At 45.5% G+C, this 15494-nt stretch overlaps 1 protein-coding gene across 1 annotated transcript in view; it reads right to left on the bottom strand.

Annotated features, from left to right (window-relative positions):
- Positions 1 to 888: 888 nt before the first annotated feature.
- Positions 889 to 15494, bottom strand: part of CRY2 (cryptochrome circadian regulator 2) — a 37556-nt gene continuing 22950 nt past the window's right edge. Inside the window, 8 exon segments of the mRNA XM_045014758.1 lie at positions 889 to 2994; positions 3552 to 3693; positions 4943 to 5032; positions 5554 to 5756; positions 5919 to 6070; positions 6863 to 7174; positions 7777 to 7917; positions 9070 to 9158. Of these exon segments, the coding sequence (XP_044870693.1) occupies positions 3554 to 3693; positions 4943 to 5032; positions 5554 to 5756; positions 5919 to 6070; positions 6863 to 7174; positions 7777 to 7917; positions 9070 to 9158 (1127 nt within the window). The 3' untranslated portion in view covers positions 889 to 2994; positions 3552 to 3553.

Here is a 15494-nt window from a genome sequence, read left to right on the forward strand (position 1 = left end):
GGAGGTGAAAGTCTGGCATTCACACACAATGTCCAGCCTAGCGGAGTTGGTGAATGGGCAGATTTGTGAACACTAGTGTCTCATTCATCTTCTCTACTCCAAAGATAGTGGTCTCAACCCCACATTGGTTGTTGAAGTGGGTAGTCTATTCAGGGCCATCCCTAGGTATTCTGGGGCCTGATGCAGCCCCTCCACCCCTCACAAGTGTGTGCGCGGGGCCCCAAGCCTCCACAGGGGGGGCTGGCTTGGGGGGCACAGGGGAACAGCTCACCAGCAGCGCAGCTGGGGCTGGGCCCTGCACTTCCCATCACTGGTGAGTACAGGCCCAGCCCTGCAGCACTCCTCAGGGGCAGGGCTGGGGCGGGAAGAGGTGGGGCTGGGCAGGGGCCATGGGGAAGAGGCAGAGCAGGGGCTGGAGCAGTAAGCAGCTGCGCAGGGCACCAGGAAATTTGGTGCCCCAAATTTCCTGGTGCCCTACGAATCTGTGTACTTTGCGTATGGGTAAGGACGATCCCTGTCTCTATTCTTCCCATGCCACTCTCTCCACATGGAATACCCTTTAAGACGGTCTGAAAAGTCACTACGCTCTCATCAAGACCTAAGATAAACTGTGTACTTTGCCTCTCTTCTCCCTTCACATTTATATCTTCTCAGATGAGAACTCTTCAAAGCAGGTTGTCTGTCTTGTATGAACTGCACCTAGCCAACTGTGGGTGCTCCGGCTGCCAGAATACAAATACTGGGGATGACAGAGGAGAACAGCACACATTCCCCTCCCCTGACATCCACAAAGCTTTGGAACAGGCTACTTGAGGACTTTCTGCCCCGGCACAGAAAGTCCCTCCAACCTACACCTGACTCACTTGAAATAAGTGAAAACACAGCAAGTAGAGGGTTAAAGACATTTATAAAACAATGTCATATTTACAGACAAGCATGAAACCTTCCATATGACAGAAGTCACAATTTCTAAATTCTAAGTGTACAAAGTGCATTTCTTTCCCCTTCTCTCTGCAGCAGAGGACAGGGGTCTCTCCTTCCCCTAACCCCTACAGCTACTAGACTATAGGGGCTCCTCTGGGTAAAGATTTGGAGACAAAACCCCAGCTATGCTGGTTTACTGTGTTATTTCTAAATCCTCGCTAGAGGATATTAGTCTGGAAAAATAGACACCAAAACAAGGTCAGGAGGGGTGACTCACTGTTTGCTTGGAAAATCTGGTCAATAGATTCCACTGGAAAAGGAAATCTGGGGTCAATGCCCTAGTGTTAGTAGGAAGGTAAGATTATTTATCGGCTGTTTAATAAACTAGCTCTTGGTTCTGATACAACTGCCCCATCTCCCCATATTGTAAACCTTTCATATGCCCCTGAATCAGTGGATACTTGTAACCTCAGCGTCATTTATGAGGGTCCCAAAATTGAATCCAAATCTATTCAAGATGGGAAACTATGGTCTACCACTGTCATGGTAAGGGAGCAGGTTATTAGTAGGTGAGGCTATATGTGAACCTAAGCTGCTGTTTCGGCTAGGGGCTATGTCTGTGCCAAGTAGGGGTTTCAGACTGAATAAATATGTAGTGCCAAGAACAGCTACTGGAGAGAATTCCTTATGAAGGCTGCAGAAACAGAGGCCCCTCTATTCTATTCCACCCATCATCTGGGGAGGCAGCCTGAGGGCCTGTGAGCACCCTATTGAAACAGCATGAAATACAGAACAAGACCAAGGGATGTATGGTTAACAGCCTGTATGTCCTACAAAGCTGCCAGGTTAGAATACAAAGCACTGAATGCAGGTGTGGGGGGAAAGGATGCTGTGCAGGGTACATGGCCATAGGGTTACACGATGCAGAAATCAAACACAGATGCAAATGCACTGCAACCTACAGGAAGGGAAGCTGATATCCACAAAGAATGGGCTATGGAGCCCAAGGAAGACTCGCTAATAAGAGCTGCCCAACAGCCCAGCCTCATTCTAGTGGTACATTCACTCCACATCAGACACTGCACAGGCTCCACACTGGACATTGCTCACTCTTCGTTTGAAAGGGCGGCTTCTTAAGGAAGGAAAAAGTGCAGGAAGGGTAGAGTCCAGAGCCCAGTATGGCCAGAATAGTTTTCCCAACCAGGTGTAGCTTTCTCTGCTACTCAGAGGAGCAAATTTCTGGGAGAAAGCTTCACCTATGATCAAGTCATAGTCTTATTCTCAGAAGAGTCACCCTTCTCTTGAAATTTCCTCTCAAGATGACCCCCAGAGGCAAAAGCCTGTGTTCAACAGCCTATTCTAGGCATCTGCCCCATTTGGAGACTGGCTAGGGTCACGATCAGGCACCAGTATGAATGTTATTTGCTCAATGAATCTTAAAGGGCTCCCTGGGCCATGGAGGGTGGTCATGGTTACTGCCGTACTGATGTCCCATTACTACAGCTTCATCCTTTTCCCAATCCCACTACTTTGCTGATTGTCTCATACAGGTGGACATTTCAACATGCTTTGAGACTGGAGCTGTTCAAACAGATGCCTCAGGGAGCACCCTGTTATGCAGACAGGAGAATTGGCCTGTTTGGGGGCAACAGACAATTCACTGCCTGCCATTTAACAGGAAGGGTGAATATTTCTTCTGACATGCTGCCTAATTACAGGAAGCATCATCTGCAAATGGACCAGTGCATGAGACAAATGGGAAGGAAAGATACGCTTGGGAGTGAATGGAAAAAACTTTTCCCCCTTCCAATCTGGGCAGATTCTAGGTTTGGCTGAGAAGAGACAGGTTTAGGTCCCAGGGCTTCTGTATGCCAGTGAGCCAAAATGTACTCAAGCACAAGTGATGCAATCTCTCTCTGTGGCAGCCACCAGAATTACACATTCACACAGACTTCCCACATTTTCAGCTGTTGGTCAAAAGCTCTGATCCCTCTGGAAGCAGCACCCCTCCACTGCTGTGGCAAACACTCCAGCACCCCAACTCTTCCCTTGTGATTCTCCCATCTCTGGCTGCAAGAAAAAAAGGAGAAAGAAGCATTTAGGTATCAGTCCTCTTTGCAGAACTCAAGATGGAGAAAAGCTGACTGTGTTCTGTTCTAACAGGAGTGTCAGGAGCATTTCAAGTGGAGTATGAACAGCATCTTGCCCCCACAAAGATGTTCTGCTCTCCCTCCCAGCCTGCAACTTTTGGAGCAGATTGGAACCAGGCTGTGAAGTCTGAGTATGTGGGACAGCTGGTTCCTGTTAAGAAGGGAGCAAAACCCCGCAGAACAGGTCCATAAGATAAAAGCAGTCTGTGTTTGCTAAATTAACAAGGCTGCTGCCCTCTACTGGCCAGCTAAGCTAGAACCTTGCCAAGCAATATACCAGTAGCAACATGAATACAAGACAGGAGACCCACTAGAAGTTACTTGGTAGTATTGTGGGGCTATCAAACCATAGTAAGATAGTTTTAGATTTTTAAACTGACAGCATTTAAAGTTGGGCACCACCAAATGTCAAGAAACAAGACTGAGGATGGCCACAGCACTACAATTATCCCAGAACAAGATCATGGGGCTACTCACGTTCACAAGTTCTTGATGGGGATCTCTGAAATGTGCAGACCCGTCACTTTGGCTCGTTTGTACAGCTCTTCAGTGCACAGCTCCTCCACTCCCTCATGTTTACGCTTTGGAGAGGTCTGGCCACAATGCAACAGCCTCTGCACTACAAGAGGGAGAGGAGTGTCACTGCAACATTTCCTCTGGCCCTATGGCTTCTCACATTTACTGCTTTAGGCACCTACGTGCCAAGACAGCAGGGGAAAAGGAGAGCCTACAATGCCAAATCAATGGGAAGTGCAGCCACAACCTCCCCCCACTTTTTTTTGGGGGGGACACTAACGTTTAACAGACAGGATACTGAATCTCAGCAACTCCAGCCCAAGACAATCACCAGAGTCTTCCTGCTCTAGTAAAGGGCTAGTTTTATAGAAAAATTATTTCCATCTCCCCACCCCTCCATGTTCTGTGTGTCTAGACAGGTTCCATGGAACCGTAGTACATGATGCCAAAAAGAATCGCTGACTAGAGTTCTGTGGGCCTTTTAGGAAGAGCTCTCTTGGGAATTCCCAGCAAGTCTAAATGAAAGTGAATAAGATCTATACTGAGGCAGGCAAAATACAGCCCGGGGGCTGGTTCCGGCCCGTCTAACATTTCTGTCTGGCATCTTCTGCCCTCTCGCGACCTCTGAGTCCAGGCCTCTAAAAGTCCTGTGGCACTGTGGGGCGCTCAGGCACGCTGCCTGCCTGCTGTGGCCCCACGCCGCTCCCAGAAGCGGCCAGCTGCTGCTGACACATCTCTGCGCGCCCCTGGTGGGGGTGGGAGAGGCGGCTCGGCGCACTGCCCCTGCCCCCAGCACTGTCCTCACAGCTTCCATTGGCCGGCTTCTGGCCAATGGGAGCTCCGGGGGCAGTGCTTGTGGGCACAGGCAGTGCACAGAGACCCTGTGCTTGCCTCCCTCCCCGCAAGGGGCGCGCAGAGACATGCCAGCAGCAGCTGGCCGCAGCCGCTTCTGGAAGCGGCGTGGGGGCCATGACATACAGGCAGCCTGCTTGAACACCCTGCTGCATTGCCGGCCGGGAGCCACCTGTGGCAAGCGCTTCCCGGCCAGTGCCTGCACCTCACACCCCACCCCATCCTGCACCCCAACACTCTGCACCAGCCCGGAGCTCCCTCTTGCACCCAAAGTCCCTCACAGGCCCCCTTACCCCCTCCATTAATATAGTAGAAATGTGCAGCCTGTGACGACTTACCAAAATTAATGGAGTGGCCCCCCCTGCGAAAATTGCCCACCCCTGATCTACACCATTCTACCTCCCCCCCCCACACCTGTTCCTTGCTGAAGTAACCTTCCAGTTATGGGCTCCAAGTGCCCATTAATTTGTCTAGGTAATTTACCAACAACTCCTGCTCACCTGTACTGGTGCTGCTGCCCTGGCCTGACGCTGGGTCTGTGACTGGGCTACTGAGATCTTCCACACAGGAAGGGACGGAGGCCAACAAACCTGGGAAGAGAACGATCACTGAGACGTCCACTGAGGAAGAGGCTCTTGCTTTTCATGGGGAGCTCAGAACGCCCTGGGTGCAAATACCTAGTGGTGCACGTGTTGATGAAAGACAAGCTGGGTTTAAAGCTCAGTTGGTACAGTGCTTGCTGGGGATCCAGGTCCTGGCCCCCACGATCCCTTCTCATTGGGATCTTATGCATGGGCTTTAGGAGTGAAGCACAGGGTTTCTGGTCCCCAGTAGGCGCCTTCCCAATTTCAGTTACCTGAGACCTATTCCCAACCTCCACAGCTTGCCATACTGAGGTGCTCATGGTCTTGTCTGCATTCCCAGGGAAAACATGTACCTTTAGAGAAACTTTTGGCAGATGCCACTTCCTCCTGCAAAGGGCTGGTCAGGCACACAGCTGCCATTTGCTGTATTGTGAATCCTCCTCCCATCCCAACCATCTTATCTCCTTCAGCTGATACAGGGTTAAAGTGCACAATGCAGCACGTGTCTCACAGTGTCTTGTACTTACAGAGGCCCCTGTAGCGTGACAGCTGCTGGTAGATCTGTTTCATGCGTTCAATGTTTAGCCGGCTGGTCTCTGCATGGTTTACCATGGGTTTGGGGTAGTCCACCCCAATGATGCACTTGGCTGCCTTCTGCACTGACTCAGGGGCATTCCATGGCTCATAGATGTACCGTGAGGGGAAGCCCTTTAACTTGGGCAAATACCGCCTGCAGCACATAAAGAGATGACACCTTATTCAGAGTACAGCCACAAAGAGTTCACAAGTCTGGGAGAAACAACAAGTCAGCCACCCAGGCAGGCAGATTGTGCAGCTGTGTGTCACTGGCATGCTAGGAGATATGTGAGAAGCACCCACCCATATTACTCACCTAACATAGTCACCACTGGGATCTGTGCGGCGCCCAAAACCCACGGGGCAGTAGCAGTGGAAGAACTGCTGGAAAAAAGCACTGCACGAAAGCCACATCCAGCTGCCAGCGTTCACGCTGAAATCTGCATCCAGCAGTAGCTCATCAAACACCTGCAGCAATCAGAGGGAAAGATTGTGAGGGAATCAACCTCCAAGGGAAAGACTCAGTAGCAGGGAACACTAGAAGATAGCCTCAGATGCTAAGTATCAGGTTGTCAGGAAACAGATCTTGGTAACTGGAACAGGAGCAGTAATGCAGACACCGGACCATGCTTCCTTATCTCTCAATCATTTCCAATGAGAAGCCCTGTCTGGTCAGGTTTTAAAACACTACCAGTTAGCTCCTGCTGCTTTGGACTCTGCTGTACAGTTTTACTGCAAGATTTGGACACCAACCCTAAACTTGGAAGTATAATGTAAGTATGCAGAATAGAGCAGTTCTGTGCAGCAGAACACTCAAAAGTGAATAAGGGTTTTTCCTTCTAGGCCTCACATTATCCATCCCCCACTCTGAGTGGAAGCAGGATACTAGTAATAACCCATTGAATTCCTGTCCAATTTGGTTCCTAGGAGTTGTGTATTCCAATTTCAGCCGTCTATCAGAGTTTCAGCCCCTTGGGGCAGGGATGCCTCTGCCTCCACTTGGGCTGGGGGCACTTTTTAATAAACAGCCCATATTAACCAATGGTTCCCATTTACATAGGTAACTGTAGACTATCCCATATTTGCTTTTAGGACTTAATTGAACTAGGCAGAAAAAGCTAGGCTTGTGACCAAAGCAAAGCCAGCTAGATCATCCTCTCTTCCACATTCCTCTACATGCCAAATGACTGCCATCCCAGCAGAATGTGCCACCAGGATTTTGCCCTCCCCATTGCCTAGGTCTGGAAATGCCTGACTTACCCTGACTCCAGACTCCCAGCTGATCCAGAGGTCACCCCTGGTCAGGAAGCAGGCCACAGCATGCCTGGCCAGGTGGTGGATCCAACCTTCTTGTTTCAGTTGGGTCATGATAGCATCAATCCAAGGGAAGCCTGTCTTGCCCTCTGCCCATTTTGCCAAGGCTTCAGGATTCCTGTCCCAGGGGATCTGGATGCAGATTGGGTTCCCCTCCATGCGGTCAAATTTGGGATTGTTAGTGGCTGCCGTATAGAAAAATTCCCGCCAGAGAAGCTGCCCATATAGTGAGAGTGGTGGTGTATTGTTACGCTTCACCTATGGAAGAGGAGTAGCAAGGACAAAGATATTAGCCATTCCCAGCTCCTGCACCTGGGCAGCTCAGCTCAACCCTCCCTCTGCCCCATCACTACAGGCAATTCCCACTCAGTGACCAAGACTGCTAGCTACATTTGGAGCTATCCTCTGAACAGCCCTTTACCAGAAACCAGACTCACTGTGGCAGAAAACACCTGTCTTTAATCTAGTCTGAGATACTGAAAGAACTGATCTGTCCAGAACAAGAGGACAAGCACTAGAGCCAACCTAGAACTAATGATTATGAGGGCTCAGGCTTGAGAATCCAGATAGCTACTGTTAAAATCTACTAATTATGTCTACAAGAGTCTCGCCTTTTTGTAAGTTTCCCCCAGGAGGGGCAACTATATTTAAAGAGCTGAGCACTGCTTCATAGCCAGAAAAGTTAGAGGCAATGGGGAGGAGGAGGGGGGAATGTCAACCTACAGCTTCTTGAGTCAGAAACAATGGAATATGACAGAACTGCAAGGGAATTAACACAACCCCCATCCTCAGAACCAGCCTGGTCCCTGGCTTGTCTGCTTGGGAGGAATCCCCCACCCTCCCATCCCCCTTTTCCTCACCTTTTTATACAGCTCCCAGAGGCGGTAGTAGAACAAGCGGCAGGACAAGCAGCCGAAGCGCAGGTAGGGACTGAGCCCAGTGGGGCTCGCCAGCAGCGAGTTAGCGTTCATCCTTGGCCTTTCATAGTTTGCAACCCAAGCCTAGGAGCATTCGGGAAAGAGAATGGGTTTCAGAAATGCAGTAGTTCAAGGAGCAGGCTGCTGGGCAGGGACACAACTATCTCCGGTAGGTTCATTAAAGACCCTTACATTTCTCAGACCGTATCCCTAGTGAACTGGCTTCATCCATTTGTTGGAGACGTTTCAAGCTGGCTATTCCACACTCCCACAGCAGTGAGAGGAACACAAATCACTTCCCATGTAAAGGGAATTTGATCTAGTCATGCTGATCTGGGAGGGGGCTATTAGCTCTGGTCTGCAGCATAAGTCTGGGCCTAGGACCTCCCAAAGGTACATCCTAGTACTTCAGGTACATCCAACTCTGAGCTGCATGAGGAGAGATCTTAACTGACTCCCTGACATATGCAGCAAGTGACTCCAGGAGGAAAGACTATCATTGAACATGGCAGCCTGCAATTACATAAAGCTGAGATTCAGCACTACCTGCAGAGTACTACACTGAAGTTTTATTTCCCCCCAATGCAGCATGGCAGGATGAAAGTTGTGAACTGCACAACTACCATCAAGAAAGGTTAGCATTAAAGAGACAACTCAGTCATTTCTGTCTGAGTAATTTCATCTTGTATTGTTACTAGTAACACCCAATACTCCTGTTCTTATTGTTATTTACTTTGTGTGAAGCCATAAAGAGAACAGGGTCAACAGAAAGGGTCTAGATATTACAATGTGTGGCTCAAGGTGTAACATGGCATGTCGTATTAACAGTCCTCTCATGCCCTGCCTGGGAAAAGCCTTGTCCTGTTAGTGCACCTGCACAAATGTCTCCAAATGAAGATTAAAAAGGAGGTGGAAGGCAGTCTGCAGCCAGCATTGTACCTTGGTAGAAGGCTCTTCATTTATGCTACCCCAGAGAGAATGGGGCTCAACACCCTTCATGCTCCAAGGGCACTGCAACACCAGCATTGCTTGGTGAGTGAATTCCACCCCTAAGTGCATGTACATCAATGAACTTCCACTTCAGTTTGGGTCCTACAGAGTCATTCCCTTCAACACAGAGGTGTGTCTGCTGCTACAAGCAACAGAAACAAGGGTGACAACCAGCGTTAATATTTCTTAGCCAGGGGCCTCAGCATGCAGAAAGTACCATTTTCTGAGTGAAAGTAGGTTGGTTACCTTTCTTTCCAAATGCTTATCCAGCCGGGTCAAGGCCTCTGTCTCCCCTCCTTTCCAAACTGCTGGGGCAAGACCATCTGTGGGGAAACCTGAGAGGAACAAACAGGGTGGTAAGGCTGAAAGCCAACACTATGCAAAGGGCCCAGCAGGGCTTCAGCAGCAACTATATCAGACTTGAGAAAGACGGCTCCTGAGTTCTCTGATTATTTGGTTTATTGTTGCTGCTCTGATCCTTCTACAGCAAAGCAAGCATGACTGCTTTGACACCCCAGTACGAAGCCTGTCCCCAAATTAAGTTCTCCAGTCAGCATTCTTGGGGCACCCCACCATCATCCATACACAAACCCTATCAATGCAGAGTGGTCATCTACTGCATCCTCTATCAGGTTCAGTATCAACGATAAACAGAACAGCCAGCAGGGGGCATGTTGTATTAATTCAGATGGATTATATGGGTCCAAACAGTTGAAGGTTATTGACAATCATAATTAGAAAAGCCAAGGCATAAAATGAGTTAAATCTAGCAAGGGTCATAAAATGCAACAAGATGAAGTTCTTTAAATGCAGTAACAGCAAGAGATAGACCAAGCATAGGTCCTCTACTTAGCAGGGAAGGAGAGCAAACAACTGATGACATCAAGAAAGCTAAAGAGTTTAATGCCTATTTTGCTTTAGTCTTCACTAAAATGTTTAATGGTGAACCGATAACTCAACACAATTAATATTAACAACAAGGGGAAAGAACGTAAGCCAGAATAGAGAAGAACAGGTTAAATAACATTGAGATAAGTTAGATATATTCAAGTAGACAGGACCTGATGAAATTCATCATGGTACTTAAGGAACTAGCTGAAGCAATCTCAGAACCATTAGCAATTATCTTTGAGAACTCCTGCAGGACGGGTGAGGCCCCAGAAGACTGGAGAAGGGCAAACAGTTACCTGTCCTTAAAAAGAGGAACAAAGAGGACCTGGGGAATTATAAATCAGTCAGCCTAACTTTGTTTCGTGGAAAGATACTGGAACAAATTATTAAACAATCAATTTGTAAGCACCTGGAGGATAACACCATTATAAGGAACAGGTAGCATGAAGTTGTCAAGAACAAATCATGCCAAACCAGCCTAACTTCCTTCTTAGACAGGCTTACTTGCTTAGTGGATAGTGGGGAAGCAGTGGATGTGATGTGTCTTTATTTTTGTAAGACTTTTGACAGTCCCAAAAGATAGTCTCATAAGCAAAGTAAGGAAATATGGTCTAGATGAAATTATTATAAGGTGGGTTCACAGCTAGTTGAAAGACCATACTCAAAGGAGCAGTTATCAATAGTTCACTGTCAAATTGTGACAGCATATCTAGTGGGATCCTGCTGCAGTCCGCCACTATTCAGTATTTTCATTAATGACTTGGATAATGGAGTGGAGAGTATGCCTCTAAAATTTGCAGACACCACCAAGCTGGGAAGGGTTGCAAGCACTTTGGAAGACAGGATGAGAATTCACAGCGACCTTTTTTGAGAATTGGCCTGAAATCAACAAAATGACATTCAATAAAGACAAGTGCAAAGTACTTCATTTAGGAAGGAAAAAAATCAAATGCACAACTAGAAAATAATTGGCTAGGAAGTGGTCCTGCTTAAAGGATCCTGGGATTACAGTGGATCAGAAACTGAACACGAGTCAATGTGATGCTGCCGTGAAAAAGGCTAACATAATTGTGGGGTGTAGTAACAGGAGCGCTATATGTAAGACACAAAAAGTAACGTCCTGCTCTATTTGGCACTGGTTAGGCCTCAGCTGCAGTACTTGTTGAGATGAGTTCCTGTCTGCATCCTGTAGAACTTGCCCATACCGGTATTGCCCTGGCCTCTTCTTTTGTCATTCAGTGTTGAATGCATTCTAAGACAATATGCATTTCCTCACCTTTTGGGGGCGAAGCCAGACTTTAAGGCACCTGCTCCCCTACATGGTGTAAACTTTGCTTGTGCCAATCAGAAACGAACACAAACAGGTTTTGGGCCCCGTCCCCTATGACACTTCTATGATGTCATTGTGGGTACTTTATGGCCTGCCTGCCATGTGCAGGCAGGGAGAGGAGAAAGAAAAACGAATCCTGTGTATACCCGTAACCGAGCCTGATCACCTCGAAGCCTCTCTCTCAGCTCACGTGTTTCAAACAGAGCTTCTACGTTTGCCGGTCGTTATGCGTTGGTTTGTATTTGTAAGTATCAGTTATTACTAAATGCTGCATCTTTGTTTATAAATATTGTTAGTAGATATTTTAGTCATTGTGTGTTTTAAGTTTCATTAACTCTATTAGCTAATCATACGCTGCTCCCTTACCCCTTGTAATTATCCCCAATAAAACTTTTAAATTGATTAAGTTTAGTGTGTGTGTGTCTGCAGTTTGCATCGTGACCCACACTCTCCTTGCATCCCTTACCAATATAGTCTGTTGCCACGTGCAGCCTGGTAAATAACAGGCCTGCATTTTCTTTCGCCCCTGCGAGTCCGTGGCAATCTACATGGCGTCACGAACAGGATGCAAGGGAGTTGGGCCATGCCCATGGCACGCTGCAGACCGCGCAGATGATGAAACTGAACAGTTCCAACATTTGCAGTTTCACCTTTTTACTAGCCAAAATTCGACCAATCCAAAAATAGAATGGATCTGTTCCCTTGGCTCGGGCAAAACTCTAAAAGGCTATACTGTACCATTAACCCTGGCAGATACTCTGAGGATGTTTCCACCGTCCTGTTTAGCATGATATGCAAGGCCCTTGATCTGTGCTCTGTCCTCCACGGGGGCACAATGTTTGCAGCTAAACAGGCAGCCCCAGGCTCTCCTAAAGATGATAATGAGGAGAAGACAGAAAAGGTAGAGCCCATCACTACCCACCCCCAAGTCCCTCTCAGAAAATTTTGCCACCCCCATATGAAGCTCCTAAAACTCCTCTGTATCCAGCTCTGCCAACAGCCCCAGAATTTACTGAATCTAAAACTGTAGCAGAAGCTTTGCCTATTGCGATAACTAACCTCGATGGAGTTAATCTTTCTTGGCTCAGGTCTCGCTACGTTCCTAGGTTGCTCTTCACCCCCCTTTCCCCCCCTCCGCCTCTCCTCACTTCAGCTCTCTCTTTTTGTTTTAAAAATTAAAAGCTATAGTTTTTACAGAAACCTCCAAAAAATAAAGCAATTGAAAACAGAACAAAACAAGAAACAAAAAGAAAACAAGGTAAAAACTTTAAATCCAGTAAATTAATTATTTTAACCCTTCAGGAATGCAACAGCTGGAATTATTCCTAACTTTCTTGAAGATATGGTTGCCAAGCAACAGAAGTGCACTCTCTGCTTCTTATCCTAACCACTAACTAATATTTGAAACATGGGCTTTTCTTATTTCCATATAGCAGAGTTTTAAAATAATGTTAAATATAAAGTAATGCAAAATTCCTTGTTACCGAATTAATACAATACATTTGGCAAATACTAATATATTTTTATCAATTTTATGCTACAAGTTTTAAATAAGGTAATAATTTGTTTATTCAAATGTTTAACCCTTTTACTTTTTATTTTTGGTTGTGTTATTTTGTATAAATATGAATAGAATTTTGGCGCCATTTGTTTTTAATTGTACGTTTGTCCTGTATGTCATGTGTGTGTGTTGTGTCTATGTTGTGTGTGTCACGTGACTATTTTTTTAAAATTATTTTTACTTTATTACAACAAAAGTCAATTTTATACCCTTTTAAAAATATATATATAAGATGTGGTACCACACTATTTTAAAATCATGGTTGGGGTGTAATCATAGTATATTAACACCAATTTTTTGTGCAAAGTTCAAAAAGGTTTCAGTTACAAATATATATACATATATTTCTGCCTCAACAAATAATGCAATTGCAAACAACGGAATCCTCTTTTATCAATAACAGTTTTGTTTTTTAAGTTTCTTTTTTTTTAAATTTGTTATTCAAAAAAAATGTAAGGGGAAACCTCAACATTAAGGTAAAGATAATATTAACAAATGACAATTTCTTGTTTGGAATTTTTATAAACTTGTTTGCACTTTTAATTATAGTTATAAGAATGTCATAACCAAAATGTTTTAAAATAACAATTTATGCATAAAGCTAACCAAACAATTTCAACAGGTTTCCACCTTTGGCTCCCAAACATAACAAAGCATCATAAAAGTATACCCTCAAATACCCTCAAAGTATTTGCATGTATCTGTATTTAAAATTTATTTTGGTTTAATTTTATAGTTGGTTTGTATTTGTTATACTGCTCTCCCTCACAGCATCTTTGCCCACGGAGCCCTTAGGAGAGGGTGGACTACAAACTTGCTTTGCCGCCTACTGATTGCAGGAGGTCAGCGGAAACCAGTCCCTGTCAGCGCTGAGTCCAGAAGGTTGTCTTGTTTGCTCCGCTCAGTTCTCACCTAAATATCCATTACCCTTTCAATTTGTACCAAGAGTTTATAATTTTTCTTCATTTAATATATCTAGTGTAAATTGTTCTTCCCCCTATGTGCAGTGGGCTGCTTCTAGTGTTTGGAATAATTATTCTTCACAATTTAATTCTTATGTGTTTCCAGTTCTTAATGCTTCAGGTCGAAGTGATCATAGCTTTCCTTTAATTGAGCGTATTAGAGTTCCAGCATCTCATTGTTGGGTTTTTGTTGGTAATAGTTTAACCCCAGCCCCTACTTGGGTTGGTACTTATTCTAATTGTTCTATGTGGAGTTTCTCTTATGCTAATACCTCCCTAACTAAACCCACTCTTAATTTTACCTACCCCCCTCCCATTAATTGTTCTTATCGTCTTAATTATAATATTTTTTTTGGAACCTTCTATACCTCCATAACACATACGTATCTGTTTCATGCCCAGCATATGCATCATGCTGAGGCTGCATGTATCAATCGTGCATCCAGCTTTTATTCTGTAACCAATAATGGGTGGAGCCATACCACAGTTTCTTCCTTAAGACCCGGTCATTTTTGGATTTGTGGTAATGTTGCATTTGCTGTGCTTCCTCCCAACCTCCGGGGTATATGCACCATTGGCACCCTGTATCTACAGGGTGGAGGTATTTATACCTTGCCATCTGGCCACCGACACCATCGTAGTACCCACTCTTTTTGGACTCGTTTGCAAACAGCAGCTTCCTCCCTCGCCTCCTCTATTGTTAGTTTTAACCCTGTTGGTTATATGATGTTACATGATCAAGTGCTGTTTCAATCCCTTGCTATTGAAATGCTTGCTAATACTACGGGCAAGGGCCTCTCCCTAATTTGCAGTTAAATTCCCTTGTTCAGTATAGTATTCAAAATAGATTAACGATTCAATATTTGTTACAATCTTCCTCATTTTGTACTAAATTTGCTGAAGTATATCCTGACTTTGCTGATGTGAAAAAGGCTAACATAATTGTGGGGTGTAGTAACAGGAGCGCTATATGTAAGACACAAAAAGTAACGTCCTGCTCTATTTGGCACTGGTTAGGCCTCAGCTGCAGTACTGTGTCCAATTCTGAGTGCCACACTTTAGGAAAGATGTGGACAAATTGGAAAGACTCTAGAGGAGAGCAACAAAAATAAGAGATTTAGAAAACCTGACCTATGAGGAAAGGTTAAGAAACTGGGCACTTTTAGCCTTGAGAAAAGGAGACTGCGTAGGGACCAGATAACAGTCAATTACTCTCCATGTCCATTGAAGGCAGGACAAATAGTAAGGGGCTTAATCTGCAGCAAGGGAGATTTAGGTTACATATTTGTTGAGATGAGTTCCTGTCTGCATCCTGTAGAACTTGCCCTGGCCTCTTCGTTTGTCATTCAGTGTTGAACGCATTCTAAGACAATATGCATTTCCTCACCTTTTGGGGGCGAAGCCAGACTTTAAGGCACCTGCTCCCCTACATGGTGTTAACTTCGCTTGTGCCAATCAGAAACAAACACAAACAGGTTTTGGGCCCCGTCCCCTATGACACTTCTATGATGTCATAGTGGGTACTTTATGGCCTGCCTGCCATGTGCACGCAGGGAGAGGAGAAAGAAAAACTAATCCTGTGTATACCTGTGTATCCTGTGTATACCCGTGTATCCTGTGTATGCCCGTAACCGAGCCTGATCACCTCGAAGCCTCTCTCTCAGCTCACGTGTTTCAAACAGAGCTTCTACGTTTGCCGGTCGTTATGCGTTGGTTTGTATTTGTAAGTATCAGTTATTACTAAATGCTGCATCTTTGTTTATAAATATTGTTAGTAGATATTTTAGTCATTGTGTGTTTTAAATTTCATTAACTCTATTAGCTAATCATACACTGCTCCCTTACCCCTTGTAATTATCCCCAATAAAACTTTTAAATTGATTAAGTTTAGTGTGTGTGTGTGTGTGTGTCTGCAGTTTGCATCGTG

The sequence above is a fragment of the Mauremys mutica genome, chromosome 4 (genome assembly GCF_020497125.1).
Source record: "Mauremys mutica isolate MM-2020 ecotype Southern chromosome 4, ASM2049712v1, whole genome shotgun sequence".
Taxonomy (NCBI): domain Eukaryota; kingdom Metazoa; phylum Chordata; order Testudines; family Geoemydidae; genus Mauremys; species Mauremys mutica.